The sequence below is a fragment of the Alnus glutinosa genome, chromosome 5, assembly GCF_958979055.1.
Source record: "Alnus glutinosa chromosome 5, dhAlnGlut1.1, whole genome shotgun sequence".
In the NCBI taxonomy this organism is placed as follows: domain Eukaryota; kingdom Viridiplantae; phylum Streptophyta; class Magnoliopsida; order Fagales; family Betulaceae; genus Alnus; species Alnus glutinosa.
Genome location: NC_084890.1, coordinates 23,052,670 through 23,073,506, shown reverse-complemented (window position 1 = coordinate 23,073,506; position 20,837 = coordinate 23,052,670). Strand labels below are relative to the sequence as shown.

The following is a 20,837-nucleotide window of genomic DNA, read 5'->3' as shown; positions in this document are numbered from 1 at the left end:
GCCCAATCGTTTTCCAAGGGCTCAAACTCTATATGAAACAGTGATTATAGAGAAAAATTAGACAACAACAAAGGTGCTTAATGAGCTTGCTGGTAGAGATCAAATTGAAGTTGAAAGAAGGAACGCATAAAACTTCAGTTAGTATAAAGCTATCTGAAATTTTAACAGTTCCTATGTGTGTGACAATGGCTATAGCACCATTGGGAAGTTGAACATTAGTAGAAATGATGGCAATGATGCTAGTAAAGAAAGATATAGAACAAACCATGTGGTCGGTTGCCCCCGTATCAACAATCCAGGGAGGCTTTTTGAATGAGCGGAAAAGAAAATTAGGTGAAACTTAAGAAGCAAAAACAGAACATTGAGAATTGAGATTGAAAATACTAGATGTGGATGAAGAGCCTGCAGTGTTTGAATTAGTATGAGGAGTGATATGCCCTATGGAATGAGCAGCAGCCAAAGGAGCAGCAGATTGATGTTGAATAAAGGCCATCAACTGCTGGCATTGTTCAAGTGTGATAGGCAACTGTGGGGGTGCAATTGTAGGAAGTTCAGCACCTTGCCTCTGACTCACTGAATGAACCGAAGACTGATTCTTCGTGAACTTGAATCCAGGTGGAAATCCATGCACCCTATAGCATTTGTCAATTGTGTGGCCAGGGATTCCACAGTGAGAGCAAATAGGCTTTTCCTTGCGATTTGTCCATTTCCCAGGTTTGTGCAATGGAGCAACATTGGTTTTAGTCATGAGTGCAGCAGTCTCATGAACCAAAGGATTAACCGAGATTTCCTTTTAACGTTCCTCTTGAATTATCAAAGAGAAAACCTTATTGATTGGGGGAAGAGGATCATTCAACAGAATCTGTCCTCGAATATTAGCAAAAGAGTCATAAAGACCCATCAGAAATTGAAAAACATGATCTCGATTGTGTTTCTCATGAACAGATTGCATTCCTCCACAAGTACATGAAGGAATTGGATCATAGTTGTCAAGTTCATCCCATATACTCTTAATCTTTGTAAAATATTCACTAACAGATGAGTTTTCTTGAGATAATGTCGTGAGTATTTTCTGGAGTTGAAAGATTCGAGGACCATTACCTTGAGAAAATCGATCCTTCAAGTCCTGCCACATTTCTGTACAGGTAGTGATATAAATCACACTTGAAGCGATCTCCTTTGAAATGGAATTCAGAATCCAGGCAATGATCATGTTATTGCACCAAGTCCACGCATGAAACGTAGGATCATCTGAATTGAATGAGACAGTTTAGGCAGAGAACCATCAATGAAAGCCAGCTTGTTCTTCGCGGTTAGGGATACGATCATGGACCTACTCCATGTGTTGTAATTATCGTCAATTAGAGGCTGAGAAACCAGCAATGCTCCTGGACTATCGCCATTGCTTAAGAAGAATGAGCTTGAGGAAATATCATTCAACGAAGAAAAAGAAGATGAAACATCCATTGATGAATTGAAAAGAACTTTCTTTGAACCATGAAATGCTCTGATACCATAACAAACTTTGCAGAAGTGCAAAGCTGTAGAGAAAAGGACAGAGAAAGCAGAGACGTGTGGAACAAGAATTGTAGAAGATTATATGTTCTTCTATTGAATGAATGAATTGAATTACATAGGAAAAGAATCCTTATATACAATCAACAAGCACGTGTATAATAAAACAGACTAGCTGGCTAACTAAGTAAAAGACACGTGCTATTCATGGCTGCTATACAAAACAGAAACTAAAACTACCGACTAAGGAACATAAAAGATACAGCTGTGCAACTGAATTCCAATAGGTATCTCTTCCAATTGCGTCCTTGTTTGTAACCTGAGAGTAGTCTGTGAACCGCGAACAACTGCGTCTTCTCGGACTCATAAATTACTCGACGTACGTTACAAGGATCTCTCATTTGAAGTCAACATGCTTAGAGCACTCTAAATGGCTTAGTCATTTCCTTTTATTTTTTTTATTTTGATTTTATTTTGTTGTTTTATATGGTGGGTTTCGTCTATATGTGATTTTTCAGCAGCAAGAAGCTTATGTACCATTGTGATTTTTTACCATGAGCTTTTTCTACGATGCATGGTGGCTTTTTTCACGGTTACCTAAGGTGATCATCTACTATTACATGGTAAAGCTTTGTGCTGTTACCTATGGTGATTTTTCCTCACAGTACTTGAGATGGGATTTTCATCTCATTACATGTCCATGGTATTAGCCCAGCCTCTCTAGATGATGATGATGATCATAATAATAATAATAATAATAATAATAATAATAATAATAAGCAATGAAAATGTCATCAGAAAGAGAAAAAAAAAAGAAAAAAAAAAAAGAAGAAAGCACCGTGGAAATAGCGCCACTCTTATCATTAAATAGGCTTCGAGGGGTAGCTTTTCCCAACGAAATTGAGAAACAATCTCTTATTCTGAAGTCTGTGTGGATATAGATCTTCCTTGCAAGCCACGTCCTTCTTACCCCGAGTCCCAGTTGTTGGGGATAAATCCCACTCAACCCGATCCAAAGAGAAGATTCAAAAGTCAAATAGGTCCAAACAGATAAGAATAATGATCATATCAGAGGTCTAAGAAGATATCAGATCAGAAGTCTAAGAAGATACTCAATTAGAAGTCTAGTAAAGGATTGAAGTCCAATTAGAACTCGGACAGCAGTTCTAAATCAACAAGGAGCAGGAGTCCTAATCCAGGTTTGACTCCACCTCTATGCCTATAAATAGGCTCATACCCCAGGTATAAACTGAGACTCAATTTTTTGCATAGAGCATTATTTTTTCACAGAAGCTAACTTAGGCATCGGAGCGGGACCCCCGGAAGGGTCCCTAGGTTTTGTTGTTTTGCAGAGTTATTGAGAAACGTGAAGAACATCAAAGGAACGTGCAGATTCACACCATACCGGAAACTGTACCAACAGTTTGGCGCCGTCTGTGGGAAACGATTATTCGTTCCTCATAAAAAAAAAGAAGATCCAGCATGGTGATGAACACACGTTCCGGAAGCCAGACTAATCGACAGCCCGTGGCCCCACAGGAACCGGCTATTCAGAATAATTTGCAGCCTCCACCGAACCCTCCCCAGGGGGGTGGAGATCAAGATCGCATAGCAGCGTTGGAAGCCCAGATTGAAGACTTAAATGCAGAATTGTTACGCATGAGGACGAGACAGCCCAATCCCGAGATGAACAGGGATGAGCGTGAGGAAGAAGATCACAATAGCAACATTAATCCTCGGAGGGAGGATGACCGTCAAGGAGATCTGAGCAGAATTATTGCCGAGCTGGAGAGAAGGTGCACGGACATGGAGATGGAAAGAAAGGACAAAGGCAGATCCGTAATGGTGGACAAGCTCCTAATGGGTACAGACTCACCCTTCACCAGACGGGTGGCAGACTATCAGCTTCCCGATAAGTTTAAGGTACCACAAATTCTAAGTTATGCAGGAGACAGAGATCCCTTGGATCACCTAGAGAATTTCAAAGCTCATCTAGACCTTCACGGGACACCCGATGAAGTAGCATGTCGGGCCTTCCCTCTTACTCTTGCGGGGAATGCCCGAGACTGGTTCAGGAAGCTGCCCCCGAATTCCGTTGATCAGTTCAAGGAATTGTCCAAGATATTCCTAACGGAGTTCTTGGCTTTCCGGACAAGGAAGAAGCCTTCGGGATATTTGCTATCATTGCACCAGCAAGGCAATGAGAGTCTTAAGGAGTTCATGGCTCGGTTCAACCGAGAGAAGGCTCTGGTCGAAGATCCGACCGAGGATATGATTTTTGCTGCCATTTATCAGGGAATTTCACCCGAGGAGCCTTTGATGAAGAAGTTGATCCGGAAGCAACCGAGTACCTTGCAGGGCCTCATGGATAAGGTAGAAGAATTCATCAACCAGGAAGAGACGTTGAAGTCTATGGCCAGTTCTAGACTACCCCGAGAGACAGCCCCAGAAAAGAAAAGGAAAGAACTCAAGAAAGCTGATTGGGAAGAGCAGAGGCAGGTAAAGAAGTTCAAAGATTACAACTTTACACCTCTCAATGCCGAGATATCAGAAGTCCTCATAGAGATCAAGAGAGATCCGGCGTTTCGGGAACCACAAAAGATACCAGGTGATCCTCCTTATAAGAATGCAGGGAAGTATTGTGATTTCCATAAACAAGCAGGTCATTACACCGAGGGGTGCGTAACCCTAAGGTTGTTAATAGAAGAATTCATAAAGAATGGCAAGCTAGTTCGGTTCTTGGGAGAGCGACGGAACCATCCAGGAAATAATAGGCCTCGGAATCATCAGGATTATCGGGCCCCGAGATCAACAGCCACGGGATTACTATCCCCGAGACCGTCCTCAGCTAGACGAAAGGCATCAAGAGAATGCTCCCCGAGATGACATAGAAAGAAGAGAGGACCGAAGAAGCAGAAGCCCACAGCATAGAGAGCCGAGGCAACAGCAGTATCTGCCCGTGATCCCATAAAAAGGACTCTCGGGAATTTCAGGCTTGCTTTTATTTTTTAGTATTTATATTTGCAAAGAACTAGAATTTTATTTTTAATTCAGACTAGACAGAAAATTCCCCAGATTTTGGGAATAAGTATTTTCAGAATAAATGAATAAAGCTGACTTAAGCATCGGAGTGTTCCCGGTCTAGGGACCAGGAACCCGTTGATGTTGTTTCTTTTGCAGGCAAAAACTCTCGGATCAGTCCTAGCCGAGAGTCTCGGATCAGTCCTAGCCGAGATCAAGAAGAAAGGGGGGTCGTCTCGGATCAGTCCTAGCTGAGACCAAAACTTCTCGGATCAGTCCTTGCCGAGAAGGAGCCTCTCGGATCAGTCCTAGCCGAGAGCAAGAACAACTTCTCGGATCAGTCCTTGCCGAGAAGGAGCCTCTCGGATCAGTCCTAGCCGAGAGCAAGAACAACTTCTCGGATCAGTCCTTGCCGAGAAGGAGCCTCTCGGATCAGTCCTAGCCGAGAGCAAGAACAACTTCTCGGATCAGTCCTTGCCGAGAAGGAGCCTCTCGGATCAGTCCTAGCCGAGAGCAAGAACAACTTCTCGGATCAGTCCTTGCCGAGAAGGAGCCTCTCGGATCAGTCCTAGCCGAGAGCAAGAACAACTTCTCGGATCAGTCCTTGCCGAGAAGGAGCCTCTCGGATCAGTCCTAGCCGAGAGCAAGAACAACTTCTCGGATCAGTCCTTGCCGAGAAGGAGCCTCTCGGATCAGTCCTAGCCGAGAGCAAGAACAACTTCTCGGATCAGTCCTTGCCGAGAAGGAGCCTCTCGGATCAGTCCCAGCCGAGAGCAAGAACAACTTCTCGGATCAGTCCTTGCCGAGAAGGAGCCTCTCGGATCAGTCCTAGCCGAGAGCAAGAACAACTTCTCGGATCAGTCTTTGCCGAGAAGGAGCCTCTCGGATCAGTCCTTGCCGAGAGCAAGAACAACTTCTCGGATCAGTCCTTGCCGAGAAGGAGCCTCTCGGATCAGTCCTAGCCGAGAGCAAGAACAACTTCTCGGATCAGTCCTTGCCGAGAAGGAGCCTCTCGGATCAATCCTAGCCGAGAGCAAGAAGAAACTTCTCGGGGGGTCGGATTTAACCCTCGGGTTTTGCAGGTTTTTCAAGATACAGGGAGAAAACCCTAAGGAAAAACAAGAAGGTAATTGGGGGGTAAGATTTAACCCTCGGGTTTTGCAGGTTAGCAGGTTTTCAGAAGGAGACAAAGATCGGGTTTCCTTAGACATGGAATTCCCATTATTCAAGCAAGCTTCGGATAAGGGAATTGGGGGGTAACTGTTGGGGATAAATCTCACTCAACCCGATCCAAAGAGAAGATTCAAAAGTCAAATAGGTCCAAACAGATAAGAATAATGATCATATCAGAGGTCTAAGAAGATATCAGATCAGAAGTCTAAGAAGATACTCAATTAGAAGTCTAGTAAAGGATTGAAGTCCAATTAGAACTCGGACAGCAGTTCTAAATCAACAAGGAGCAGGAGTCATAATCCAGGTTTGACTCCACCTCTATGCCTATAAATAGGCTCATACCCCAGGTATAAACTGAGACTCAATTTTTTGCATAGAGCATTATTTTTTCACAGAAGCTAACTTAGGCATCGGAGCGGGACCCCCGGAAGGGTCCCTAGGTTTTGTTGTTTTGCAGAGTTATTGAGAAGCGTGAAGAACATCAAAGGAACGTGCAGATTCACACCATACCGGAAACTGTACCAACACCAGTCAAGAAAGAAAGAGGAATCCGTGAACGTCTTTCCAAAATTGGAACGGCAAACAATCGCGTCATCTGAACTTTAAAGGTCAACGAGAGCTTAGACTGATTAGTTACATCACAATTAAGGACCTCTCATCTAAAGTCAACGTGCTTACAGTTTACTTGGAAAGGTATTCGAATTTTGTACCCTACATCGAATTTTCCGTTTTATTTACAATATTATACTGACTGTTATTTATTTTTGGAGGTTGTGCTAATATTATAATTGTAACGATCCACCCCCAATGACACAATACTGTTCGCTTTTGGCTCCCCATACCAGACTTCCCAAGAGGTCACCCATCCTGAGATTGCTCTCGCAGCGGCTCGCTAAACTGCGGAGTTCTGATAGGTTCATTGCCATCACGACTTTAAAACGCGTTGTGTCATGTAGGGTGCATTTATACATATAAGCAGATCCTCATTCCCAGGCGATGTGGGACGTCACAATAATGATTAATTTTTTTTTTTTTTTTATATGCCCTATATATTTTGTTGTGTATAATAATACAAAGAATAGTATGAACATAATCCAAGATGTAAATGGGATATAACAAGAATTTATTTTTCAAACTTAACAAAAAGTCATATTAAACATTCTAATTTGCCGGTTGGACTCGAATTTGGGGTCTGATTTGAAAAATGATGTACGACTGTGGTCCCTTGACAGCCTTGAACCTTGACTAGCTATCACCTCATCACTTTCTCATCAATTTACGCGCTTTGAAAACAAAACCCCATCAGTTCTCGTTTGTTTTGTGTTTATATATCTTGACCTCTTGTTTGTAGTTTTTTCCTCCATGATATCTTTAACTGGTTGTTTGTGCTTTGTTCGGGATCTCTAGCTAGTCATTTTGCCATCTCCTCCCCTACACTCTCATCTTGGTTCTCATCTTCATTCTACCGATCACCATCGATCTTTGCTGCTCTGTACACGACTCAGAGGTCTAAAACAGAGGTACGTGCTTCTACTGTCCTTCTTTGCTTTTCAAATTTATTCTATTTTCTTATCCCAATCGATTAATTATTCCCTTGCATCTGTTCTTTTTATGTTCTTGGTTAAGTGCTTTTTGCTTGCTCCACCTAAAAAAAAAAAAATACATAGTTTACTTTGATTTGGATCCGGATCCGGTTTCACTCACCGTCCCCCGCCTTCTTATTCTTTGGTTTTATTTGTTTTTCACATTCCACACAAGTTTGATGGTCACTCTAAAATAAAGTTATATATGGTTTACTGCCTAACACGCAATATTGTTGCAACGATATATATAGTAGATCTGCTATTGATTTTTGCTATTTTTGTACTAATCTTCTCTATCAAGATTCCAAAACCATGAATTTAGTACTTTTAGTATCGGACAAGGGAGCGACCTTTCTAGTTTCTAGAATTTATTTTTCAAACTTAACAATAAGTCATATTAAACATTCTAATTTGAATAAAACTTTAAAAATGAGGTATTCTATAAGTCTCTCATTTTTTTAATTAAATTTATAGTTTTCCAATCAATAAAACCCACTAGAATTACACTAACATCCTTTTCTCTTTTTCTTTTTTTTTAATTAAAAAAATTAATGTAATTTAGTAGACTTTTATATGATTATGATACAATTAAAATGATGTAAGAGTAAAATTAAATGAACCTTTAAATTAACAAGGCAATTTAAAAGGAAGAATTAATGATAAACTTTTACTAATACGTCGGTTCAATTCAATAACAAAATATCTTTCTTGAGAATAGTTTGAAAAATAAATTTTCTTTCACGTTTAGTGGATTTACGATCTATTTAATTTAATTTACATGGACCTTATTAACGGGGCTACATGTTTTAACTTACCTACTTTGAGAATGAAATGGAGAGGAGCCGATCCTTTACTTTTAGAAGGGTATTTTTTTTATTTTTTTTTGATAATTTTTTCCTTATGTTATAAAGAACTGACTCCTCTACTTGGAGCTTGCATAAAGGATTAGCGTAGGCTAAAATAGTGGTTGTTACAACAATTATCACATTTTTGTTGGCTAGAAAATCTAATGGGATTGATTCGCTGAAATAAATTTTGGCATTTTTCTCATATATATGCCATTTTTATTTTTTTCCGTAAGTTATATATATGCCAAATAGATGCCCTTTAGTTCTTTTCTACGTTGCAGAATTACATGGTGTACAACCTAAGAATAAAAATAACATGAATACTTCACTTAAATTTTATGAAATTTAGACAAGTTAAGAAACAGAGTTGCGTGAATCATTTGTCTTGGACAACTTAGAAGGTAGGATTCATCTTTTCATAACAAATGAGCTCAAAACCCTCTCTTCTTTAAAATGTAGATAGTCTAATTAATAAAAAAGGTCTTTGGGCAACATAACATCTTTTTTCCCATTCATGTAGGCTCAATCTCGTACACGATGCTAATATTTTAGAAATATATCTCATGATCCAGCCTGCCAATACCAATTCTTATCTTGGCCGGATGACAGTGGACATCTTAGCATTCAGATGACTCCCTGCATCATTGATGATTTGAGGACCATAAGTTTCAAGCAAGACCCGATCTGGGTGCCAATGATCTAGCCTTAAAAAAATGTTCTCTCCACTCCCTACCTTATACAAAATAAAATGTCCAACAATGTCCCCTAACTTCGGTGATTTTAAAAGTTACTTTTTTGTCATTCTTGTATCTCTTGTGTCTCTCTAAGAATGTTGTGGCTTTTAAAATCATCACTTGATAAAAATTTAATATTGATCAATCATAAGCTCAATGGTGATTTTAAAAGTTACATCATTTTTTAAGGGATACAAGAGTGACAAAAGAGTTACTTTTAAAAATTACTTTAAAAATAATGTGACTTTTGAAATTACCACTTGATCAAAATTCAATATTGATCAATCATAAGTTCAATGGTGATTTTAAAAGCCACAACATTCTTGCAGGGACACAAGAGTGACAAAAGAGTGACTTCTAGCATTACTTCATCACTTGATCAAAATTCAATAACAATTAATCACAAGCACAATAGTAATTTTAAAAGCCAAATCTTTTTTGGATGAACACAATGACAAAAGAGTGACTAGCATTACTCAAATTATGATCTCAAACCTTTTTTTTTCGGCAATGGAAAGAGTGGAAGGGGTCAACGGGTCTAGGCAAATTTTGAGTGAAAAAAAAAAAAAAAAAAAAAAATCAGATTAACCAAAATTAAATGAAAGGTGAGTTCCCACGTTTATCTCAAAATGGATTTTATTTTTAATTTAAGGGTTATATGAAATTGATTAATTTTTGAATTGCAGTTGGAATTCAGGAAGAAGTTATCCATACCAAAGCTCGCTTCATATTCAGAGCTGCTTTTATTGACCCTAGTAAGTCTTTCTCAATACTTTGTGGCTTGCTGTTGGCGTTGGAAACCGGGAAGAAGTTTAAGAGCCGCTTTTATTCAATTAATGTAGGTATTTTACTTATCATGTATTGTTCTTGTTTTGTTGAAGCGAGATAAGCAACAATGGCCGAAAGTGTTGTGAATGTTCTCCTACAGCAACTACCCCAACTCATAGAAGGAGCAAGTTTCCCTCTTAGAGTGGAAGATGAAGTCAAGTCATTTCAGAGGGAGCTCGAGAGGATAAATATCTTCCTCGAGAACTCCGATGGGAAACGGAATAAGCATGAAAATGTGAAGAAGTTAGTGAGGCAAATCATTGAAGTTTCTTATGAGGCTGAGGATGTTATCGACACGTTCATCCTCAAAGTCCAAGAACACAAGAAGAGGAATATCGCAGGACAGATTATCTATAGCATTCCGCATGCAAAAATGCTGCACGATGTTGCGAAGAAGATAGAAGCCCTCAACAAAGAGATCAACAAAATCTATGACAATATAGAAAAGTATGGCATTGAAAGACTTGAAGCAAGTGTAGATGCAGAAGCGGAGAAGGCACTGCATAGGCGTAGGAGACACGTCGAGGAAGATGACGTGGTGGGCTTCCTTCATGACTCTGATACATTGGTGAATCAGCTTACTCAGAGAACAGAGAATTCAAAATTGGATGTCATTTCAATCATCGGCATGGGTGGGTTGGGAAAGACGACTCTTGCCAAGAAAATCTACAATAATGATCATGTCAAGCGGCACTTTCATTGCCGTGCATGGGTTTATGTATCTCAAGATTTCAAAACTAGAGAGTTATTGCTTGAAATTTTAAAATCCCAGATAACAATATCTAATCAGTTGACAAGGAAACTGGAAGGGATGAGTGAGTATCAAGCAATAGAGTGTCTAGTCGAGAAGTTGCTTAAATGCTTGCAACGGAAGAGGTACCTAGTAGTCATGGACGACATCTGGGAGACTAAAGTCTGGAATGAGGTAAAATATGCTTTTCCTGATAACTCTAATGGAAGTAGAATATTAATCACTAGTCGCATAAAAGATGTGGCCTTACATTCAAGTCTTACTCCTCCTTACTTTCTCCAATTTCTTAACAAAGATGAAAGCTATGAACTCTTTCTTAAAAAGGTGTTCCGAGGAGGAGAATGTCCTGCCGAATTAGAAACTTTGGGGAGACAAATTGCAGAAGGTTGTCGTGGCTTGCCACTCTCAATTGTAGTATTAGGGGGTCTTTTAGCGGCCAAAGAAAAGACACATCAAACATGGTCGAAAGTGATTGCCGATGTAAATTGGTACCTTACCGAATGCAAGGACATTTTGGCCTTAAGCTACAATCACCTGCCGCGACGCTTGAAACCATGTTTTTTGTATTTTGGTGCATATCGAGAAGACTCTAAAATCCATGTAAGGGGTCTGATCCGATTATGGATAGCTGAAGGATTCATACAGAACATTGGTAAAAGAAACATTGAGGATGTTGCTGAAGACTACTTGGAGGAGCTCATTAATCGAAACTTGATCCAAGTGGCGACCAGGAGGTCAGATGAAGGAGCAAAGACATGTTGTATTCATGATCTTTTGCGAGACCTGTGCATAACCAAGAGCGAGGAAGAAAATTTTCTTTATGTACCTAAAGATGATAGTCGTGCATCCTGGAACACCTTTCGGAGACTTTCCATCCAGAGTAGCAACAATATTTTTGATCAATTAACTTCTTCAAACACCACAGGCGCTGGCGGTTCATCTGCTCATTCTTTTTTGTTCTTTTCGAAAGATTTCAAGTTTAACGAAATCCATTGGAAGTGGATCCACAGAAACTTGAAAAAGCTACGAGTGCTTCATATTGAGCCATGTGGCTATAATGTCATTCCCGAAGAGATAGGAACATTGATCCATTTGAGGTACTTGAGGATAAGTTTTAAATTCGGTGAAGAGGGATATATTCCAGCTTCGATTGGCAACCTTACGAATATAGAAACACTTTTGATAATTGGTACTGCGTCAAGATGTTTGCCGGACTCGATAATGAAGCTGCCACGTTTAAGGAATTTGTATGGGACAGTGAATTTCTCTGAGCACTTGGACACATCTCTTTGGAACCTGCAAGTCCTTACTACCGTAAGACCATCTGCCCAATTTGGGGATCTCATTGTCATGGGCAAGCTTCCTAATATAAGGAAATTAGCGCTATGGGATTGTGATGTAGTTGGTTTTTTGGCAAGCCTCCATCGTTTAAGTCATCTCCGAAGATTGAAAATTGTATATAGTGGTAAAGAAAACAATATTAGTAGTCTTCCTAATTCATTTCCAAAGACAGTCACCAGGATAAGCTTATGGCGTGTGAGATTTGATGACAGTGGGATGGAAGTGTTGGGAAAACTTCCCAAACTTGGGATACTTGAACTAGGGAAATGCCTTTCTTTTAGTGGCCTGCACGTCCATGCAGGTTCGTTTCCAGAACTCCAAGTCTTAAAATTTTGTGATGAGGAAATTGTAGAATGGAAACAGGACGAAGGTGCAATGCCACGCCTAAGGAAGTTGATCATAGAGGAATGCCTCGAGTTAACCATTCTCCCTCCTGTAGTAAGGAGTTTGACTGCATTGCAAGAGGTGGTGGTGAACTTCAACTCAAAATTGTCAAACACGTTTCGGGAGTTGCAGATGGAGGTTGGGTTTAAGCTGCATGGCGAAGTAGGGATGTAATCGAGCCGACCCGAGTTGAGTTTTAAGATTTTAAGACTGTCTTGTTTATGAATCGAGCTCGAATTCGAATTTGAGCTGAGCTATAAAATGCGTGTTCAAGCTCGGCTCATTTAAAACTCAGGCGAGCTCAAGCTCGAGCTCGAGCTCGTTGATTATAACATTTGAGTTGAGCCGAGCTGGGTTACTCGACAAGCTCGGCTTAACTGGAGCTCGAGACAGGCTATTAAATTTTTCAAAATGTAATCGAAGCGGAGTTCAAGTCCGAGTTTGTAAACAACCTCCATACTAACTATTAACAACTTAATATGTTAGTTTAACATTCTAAATACTATTATCAAAGTATTATAATTAATATGTAATACAATATTTACTTAGCTAGTATACCATATGATTATTTAGTGCATATATATTATCAAAAAAAAAAAACCTATAGACTATAATTAACTCCTATATATATCGATGAACGTACAGTTAATTACATTTACTTAGTATATGGTAATAAACTAGATAAATGTTAGTTTATGAACTAACTAGTTAGTATGTTAACTAATACACACACATATAAATATCAAGTAACATATATAACATATATTATTTAATTACTAATATATATGCTTAAATTTATATAACTCATTTTTAGTAATATATAAGAGATATAAACGAGCTAACAAGTCGGGCTAACAAGCCGAGTGAGCGATCCGGTCAAGCTTTAAGCGAGCTAAGCTTGCGAGTCTCTATCGAGTTTTATCGAGCAAGCAAGTCGAGTATGTATCACTAACTAATCGAGCGGATTTCTGCAGTAACGAGCGAGTTTTTTTGGTATCGAGCTCGAGTTCGAATCGGGCTAAACCGAACAGGTATCGAGCTTACTATTTTTACTATTCTTTACTATATTAAAAAATGCGAATATCGAAGAAAAAAAAAAAGGATAAATATTGTGTAGAATTTGGATATCAAAAATCAACCCAAACACATTTTTCAAAAATAATAAAATATAATAAAAAGAGTTACCCAAACATGTCCTAGATATTTTTATATATCATGTAGCTAGAAGTACGTTTTTATCGATTAGGGTTATTTTTGCAATTTTAATACTCATAATAGAAGTTATATATGGTTTACTGCCTAACGCACAACATTGTTGCAATGATATATATAGTAGATCTGCTATTGATTTTTGCTATTTTTGTACTAATCTTCTCTATCAAGATTCCAAAACCATGAATTTAGTACTTTTAGTATGTGACAAGGGAGCGACGACCTTTCTAGTTTCTAATCGACTGTCGTTCTACTTTTCCTTTATCTTAACGAGTAGGTGGAGACTAGAAAGAAATAAATGAGCAGTTGCATGTTGAGATCAATTCGGTCCTGTGCACACATTCTACTTTTTCTTTTTCTTTTTTAAACTAATTGTTTTATGGATAAAAATAAAACAATTCTTTTTTTTTTCTTTCTTTTTTAACAAATTTATGTGATTTTATTGGTTGATTTACGTGGTAGTAATGTGGAGACCCCGCATTCGAGTCCATCTACCATGTTACACGTTAACATCATTTTATTGGTTGGTTTGCACATGCTTTGATCTTTAAACGTTAGGCTGAATAATTAGGTAAAGAAGAATAAAGAGATGTCTCTTACAGGGCCTACAGCTCGCATCAACTTGAATTAATTATAATATTACTTTAGAGCTGGTATCAACTTGAATTAATTTTAACATTACTAATTTACAGCTGATGTCAACTTGAGTTAATTTTTTTAATATTACATTACAGCTGGTATCAAATTGAATTAATTTTAATATTACTTGCAGAATACCTCAACCTTAAAATTTTCGCTGATTGACATAATAAAATCTACAGAGCTAACTCCGCACAATAAAAATGAATAGTTTGAAAATTGTGTTTTTAAAAAATTACGATTTAAAAATGTAAAAAATTTGTTTTTTCAAATAGAAGGCAAGATGATGTTTTTTTTTCGAAAACACGAAATTTTAAAAGCTAGCCTACAATTTTAAAGATCAAACTATAATTTTGCTGAACGTTTAACTACAATTTTATAAATCACTTTTTTTAAATCATAAATTTTTATTTTTAAAATCGCACATTTTAAAATAGAAAACCCAAACGTATCTTAAATAGTAAGTCATAACTAAATAAAAAATTGCATGCCTATAAAATAATCTTAAAAAATAAAGTTCCCTTGCGACAAGAGTATGATAAAAATTTCATGTAACATGTCCATGGTATTAACTAAGCCTCTACAGATAATAATAATAATAATAATAATAATAATAATAATAATAATAATAATAATAATAATAGTAATAGTAATAGTAATAGTAATAGTAATAGTAATAGTAGTAGTAATAGTAATAGTAATAGTAATGACAATGACAATGATAATGATAATAATAATTATAATGATAATGATAATGATAATAATAATAATAATAATTAAAAAAAAAAAAAAAAGCAACATTGATATTTCCGAAGAAAAATTAAAAATGAAGCACCGTGGAAATAGCTCCACTCTAAATAGGCTTCAAGGAATTGCTTTTCCAAATGAAATTTAGAAACAACCTCTTATTCTGAAGTCTGTGTGGGTATAGATATTCCTTGTTGAAGAAAAAGAGAATAGAACTCAATTGTAGAGTAAACTTGTATTTCTGAGATGAGTTATTTGTACAATGAATTGACCTATTTATAGTTGAATGAGGCTAGAGAAATAAGGAAAATACCGTAATTATATTATATAATGATATCAAATAATACCATAATTGATGAGAGAATATTTTTGTGATATGCTGATGATATTACGAAAATTTTCTTCCACAAATATGGAAAGTATCTTATTATTCTAACATCCCCCCTCAAACTTGATATGATGAAGTAAACTTAAGTTTGGAAATAAGATCACATAGCCGACTAGGAGGATGAGATTTCGTGAAAATATCAACAAGTTGGTCTTCATATGAAACAGATCGAAGAGGAAGAGTGCCCTGCTGAAGATGGTGCCGTATAAAGTGACAATCAATCTCAATATGCTTGGTGCGCTCATGGAAGACATCATTGTGAGCAATCTGGATGGCACTCCGATTATCACAATAAAGAGAACTAGTCGTCTGAGGAGCATCCATGTCTGCCAAAAGCCATCGTAACCACACAAGTTCAGCTATAGTATCGGCAAGTGCATGGTACTCAGCCCTCAGTACTAGATCGGGCAGCAACAGTCTGCTTCTTACTACGCCAAGAAATGAGAGAGGTGCCAAGTAAGAAGCAATAACTCGTGGTGGAGCGACGCTCGGTAGGATCACCGGCCCAGTCAGCGTCAGAGTAAGAGCGAAGCTCAAGAGAGGAGCATGAAGAAAAGTGAAGGCCATGAAACAAAGTCCCCTTGACATAGCGTAAGATACGAAGAACGACAACATAGTGAGTATAGCGAGGTGCACTCATAAACTGGCTAACCAAGTGAACCGCATAGGAAATGTCTGGGCGGGTAAGAGTGAGATAGATGAGACTACTGACCAGTTATCTGTACAAAGTAGCATCTGGAAGAGGTTTACCATCAATACCAAGAAGCCGAATATTAGGTTCAAGTGGAGAAGTGCATGTTTTTCTATCCGTCAAGCCTACTTTGGAAAGCAAGTCAGACACATACTTAGCTTGAGAGAGATAATGTCTATCTAAACCTGAAGTAACCTCAAGACCAAGAAAGTAGTTAAGTTGTCCTAAGTCCTTCATCTCAAAATTCTAACTTAAAAAGTGCTAAAGATCTCAAATACTAGAGAGATCATCCCCTGTAATGATCATGTCATCAACATAAAGAAGGATAAGAATAATACCAGCACCAGTGGTCCGAAGAAAAAGGGCAGAATCATATGCACTAGGGACAAACCCTTGATGAGCAACAACACAACGAAATTTAAAAAACCAAGCTCGAGGAGCTTGTTTAAGACAGTAGAGAGCACGGCGAAGATGAAAAATTGTGTGAGGAGGATGGTCATAGCCAGGTGGAGGATGCATATAAACTTCCTTAGCAAGATTGCCATTCAAGAATGCATTTTTGACATCCATCTGATACAGTTGCTAATGACGCACATCATCTACTGCAAGTAAAGATCTGACAGTGGTAAGACAAGCAATAGGAGCAAAAGTTTCCTCATAGTCAATACCATACTCCTGAGCGAAGCCCTTTGCAACAAGACGAGCTTTGTATCGTACCATTGAACCATCTGACCGAGTCTTGATTTTGTAGACCCACTTATATCCAACTTCATACTTTCCAAAGGGCAATTCTACCAGGTCCCAAGTATGAGTTTTAGTGAGAGTATCTAGTTCATCAGACATAGCTTTCTGTCAAAGAGGGTTAGTACTAACCTCACGATAACTGTGAGGTTCGTGAAGAGTAGCAGGGGCATAATAACAATGATAATCTTGAATATGAGAAGGAGGGGCTTTTACTCTGGTGGATTGATGGAGTGCTGGTACCTGGACGAGCTTGGGTGCAGATGATGGAACAAGAGTATCAGCAGACATGTCAGGTGACTCAGAAGCAGTCGAAGAAGAAGTGTCTGAGGAGTTTAGCATCTCTGCAGAGGAGTCATGGACTAAAGCAATAGATGGATCAGTAAAGACAGGAGCATAACTGGAAGAGGACTGTGGAAAAGGAGAAATACTCGTAAACATTTTATGTGTCCAAAACTACACATTTCGAGAAATATGAAAACGCTTGGTTATGGGATCATAGCAACGATAAACGTTTTGAGTGAGACCATAACCAAGAAGACAACAGAGTCTGGACTGTGGTTCAAGCTTGGTACGTTCGTGGTGAGGAAGAGTGACAAAATAAGCACAGCCAAAGACTCGAAGTAAGGAATAATAGTTAGGGTTCTTACCATGGAGAAGCTCAAACAGAGTTTTATTGTGTATAGTGGGTGAGGGAATACGATTGATGATGTAGACAGCAGTAAGAGCAACTTCACCCCAAAAGCGTTCGGAAAGAGAGGCAGAAATGAGAAGTGCTCTTATTGTATCCAGAATGTGATGATGTTTACGTTCTACTCGACCATTTTGTTGTGAGGTGTAAGGACAAGAGTGATAAGAGACTGTCCCATTTTGCTGTAAGATAGTAAGAAACGACTTGTCCTTGCATTCCATTGCATTATCTGAACAAAAAGTTTTAATGGTACAAGAAAATTGAGTTTGCACCATTTTGTGGAAATTCTGGTAAATATTAGTGAGTTCAGATCGATGCTGAAAAAGGTAAATTCAAGTATAACGACTATAATCATCCACAAAGATAACAAAATAACGAGATCCCCCCTCAGTTGGAATCGGGGCGGGACCCCACATATCAGAATGGACTAAGTCAAAAGGTATAGAGGAAAAATATTCACTTTTATTAAAGGAAAAATGTGTCTATTTTCCAAGATGACATGAAACACAACCAAAAGACTGAAAATTAACTGAACCTAAATGACCCTGAGAGGCCAAGAGCTAGACATGTGGAAGTGAGGCATGACCCATCCGAGAATGCCACAAACTGGAAGTGACTGTGATAGCAGCCATGGAAGTGGTTGTTGAAGAAGGAATCTGCAGAAATGAGAGCTCAAAAAGACGTCCAACTTTACGGCATGTCCCAAGCAATTGACCTGTCTGTGAATCCTGTACATCAACACCCTTGTTAAATAATTTCAGATCAAGACCTAGCTCACAAAGTTGTCCAACGAAAAGAAGGTTTAAGGATAACTTAGGCAAAAGGTGAGTATCACTAACAGATAAATTCGAGGTGGAAATAGACCCTATGTGACTAACAGGCATATGGGAACCATTGGTAGTGTATATGGCAGGATTGGGAGAGAGAGCAGTTTTATGAGAGAAGATGGTGGAATCAGATGTCATATGATTACAGTAGACAAAATCTATAAACCACTGAGATTTACCTGGGTGATGGACAAGGCAGTGGAGGATTGGGACAAAACCTGGTGAATTAAGTACTTCACGTCAGCTGCAATGAAAGAAGTGGACTGATATGGAGTCTCTAGTGCAGAGGGAGCAAAGGAAGCGACCGCAGCTGTCTGTTGGGAAGCTTGTTTCTGCTTATAACACTGGAGCCTTCGACATTCATTGATGGTATAACCATTGCGTTTACACCACTTGCAAAAGTCAGTCTTGGAGGTGGAGTGGGATGATGAATGCCCGGTAGAAGACTGTGAAGTACCATGAGAAGCAGTGGCAAGAACCATATCAGATGATTGCATCTTCATAGTGGAACGACGAGTTTCTTCTGAGATGAGTTCAGAAACTGCAGCATCTAAAGTCGGAAGTGGTTGACGATGAAGAAGAGAGGCTCGAGTAGATTCAAAATCATCTTGAAGAGCCATCATAAAGTGCATAAACTTCCATCGATCAAGCCAAGTAGCAAACATTTGAATGTCTTTAGAACATTCCGACTTCGGATTTGCTGTAGATAATTGTTCCCAAATATGATTAGTCTAAGAGTAAAAATTAAAAATAGACTGGCCTGGTTCTTGACGCATCTGATAAAGTTTAGCTTCAGGTTGAAACTCTAAGGAAGCATCATAGGTGTAGTTGTATCTTTTGGCCAGAAAATCCCAAGCAACTGTAACATTCCCAAGTCTCAGAAGAAGACTATTGATGAATGGAATGGAAGTATTGATGAACCAAGACAAAATCTTGTAGTGAATACTGTCCCATTCTTCCATTCGGGATGCAAATTCTTCTTTCTCATTGTCCTTTTGCACTAGTTTAGGAGCTGCTCCAGTCACACAACGCCCTAATTGGTGTCCTTTTAAGAATACCTCCATATTCTGAGCCCACGTGCTATGATTGGATCCATCCAATATCACATCAATAGGACGGACAATTGAATCAAGATTCGATACAAATTGAGACATATTCAAGCTTCAAATGCAAAAACAGATTGCAAAAATGAAATCATGACGAAAAATTGAGTAGAGAACACCTGATTCCCAAAAAATCAACAGTCAACGATCAACGGTCAATGGTCAACGTCAAACGTGGCAGATGATGTGGTTGCTAGCATGGTTGATGACGTGGCAGCTAGGGCTGAAATGTCGATGATCTGGCAATAGGGTAGATGTGTCGCGTGCAGAATGTGACACGTGGCAGAGAGAGGGAACTGATGGCGCGTGCAACAGTGGTCGGTGCGTGAGGCGCGTTGGCGACGCACAAAGTCTTCAGGTGGCACGTGCGGCGTCGGACATCTTCAATTTCAGCGGATTTGGACTACTCTCTGAATGGGTTTTCCAACGGTGGTGGCACCTCGGTGTAGTAGTGACCGGAACAGTGCGAGGTTGGAAAAGGCAAAGAGAGGTGGTGGCGCGTGGTGGCGCCTGAGGTAGTGAATGGCGGAGTTTCTTTCGTGGGAGGGAAGTCCCGTACCTTGCGAATATGTTTCTGGACTTTTTATTCCAAATTGGTCTGCAAAAAGGCTGAAAAGAACCCCAAACAGCAGCTACTGTCACATAAGAGTGACGGAAATTCACCGGAAGATCTCTGAAAATTCGTCGAAAGGACATCGAAAAAATTCTATAGGCCACAAGTTTGTGGCTCTCATACCATGAAGAAAAAGAGAATAGAACACAATTGTAGAATAAATTAACTTGTATTTCTGAGATGAGTTCTTTGTACAATCAATTTACCTATTTATAGTTGAATGAGAACAGAGAAATAAGGAAAATACTGTAATTACTTTATACAATGATATCAAATAATACCATAATTGATGAGAGAATATTTTCATGATATGCTGATGATATTATGAAAATGTACTTCCACAAATATGACAAGTATCGTATTATTCTAACACTTGCAAGTCGATGAGTTTGTGAAAGTCGTCTTTTCAAAATCGAAACGGCGATCAACCGCGTCATTTGAACTTTGAGGGTCAACGGGGGCTCAGATTGATTAATTACATCACAATTAAGGACCTCCTCATCTGAAGTCAACATACTTCCATTTTTTTTTTTTTTTAATGCCTTATATTTTGTTGTTTGTAATAATACAAAGAATAGTTGACCATAGTCCAAGATGTAAATGGGATATTTCGTAACATATTAGATATATAACAATAATATATTTTTCAAACTTAACAATAAGTCATATTAAACATTCTAATTTGAATAAAACTTTCAATTAAAAAAAAAAATTGAATAAAACTTTAAAAGATGAGGTATTGAAGTTTCTCGTGTGTCACTCTTGTAACCCTTTAAAAATAAGGTGGCTTTTAAAATCACAATTTGATCAAAATATATTCAATAGCGATCAATCATAAGCCAATGGTGATTTTAAAAGCTATATTATTTTTAGAGAGACATAAGAGTGACAAAATAGTGACTTTTAACATTACTTTGATAAGTAATGTTAGAAGTCACTCTTTTATCAGTCTTATGTCCTTCCATGAATGATGTGGCTTTTAAAATCATCGGTTGATCAAAATTTAA

General features: G+C 38.5%; 2 protein-coding genes across 3 annotated transcripts in view; one reads left to right on the top strand and one right to left on the bottom strand.

Annotated features, from left to right (window-relative positions):
* LOC133868550 (putative disease resistance protein At1g50180) overlaps positions 1 to 12,614 on the top strand; it is a 76,027-nt gene extending 63,413 nt beyond the window's left edge. The window contains exons 1-3 of one of the 2 annotated variants that reach the window (XM_062305474.1): positions 7,066 to 7,229; positions 9,561 to 9,629; positions 9,756 to 12,614. In XM_062305474.1, the coding sequence (XP_062161458.1) occupies positions 9,770 to 12,352 (2,583 nt within the window). In that variant the 5' untranslated portion in view covers positions 7,066 to 7,229; positions 9,561 to 9,629; positions 9,756 to 9,769 and the 3' untranslated portion in view covers positions 12,353 to 12,614. Of the gene's footprint in view, positions 1 to 7,065; positions 7,230 to 9,560; positions 9,630 to 9,755 lie in introns of those variants that run through there. The other variant, XM_062305475.1, reaches the window with a different exon arrangement.
* LOC133869111 (uncharacterized) lies at positions 794 to 1,467 on the bottom strand. Its single transcript, XM_062306078.1, has 2 exons — positions 1,338 to 1,467; positions 794 to 1,251 (listed from the first exon to the last, which is right to left on the bottom strand). The coding sequence occupies exons 1-2, from the start codon at positions 1,465 to 1,467 to the stop codon at positions 794 to 796; spliced, it is 588 nt and encodes a 195-aa protein (XP_062162062.1).
* Positions 12,615 to 20,837: the final 8,223 nt, after the last annotated feature.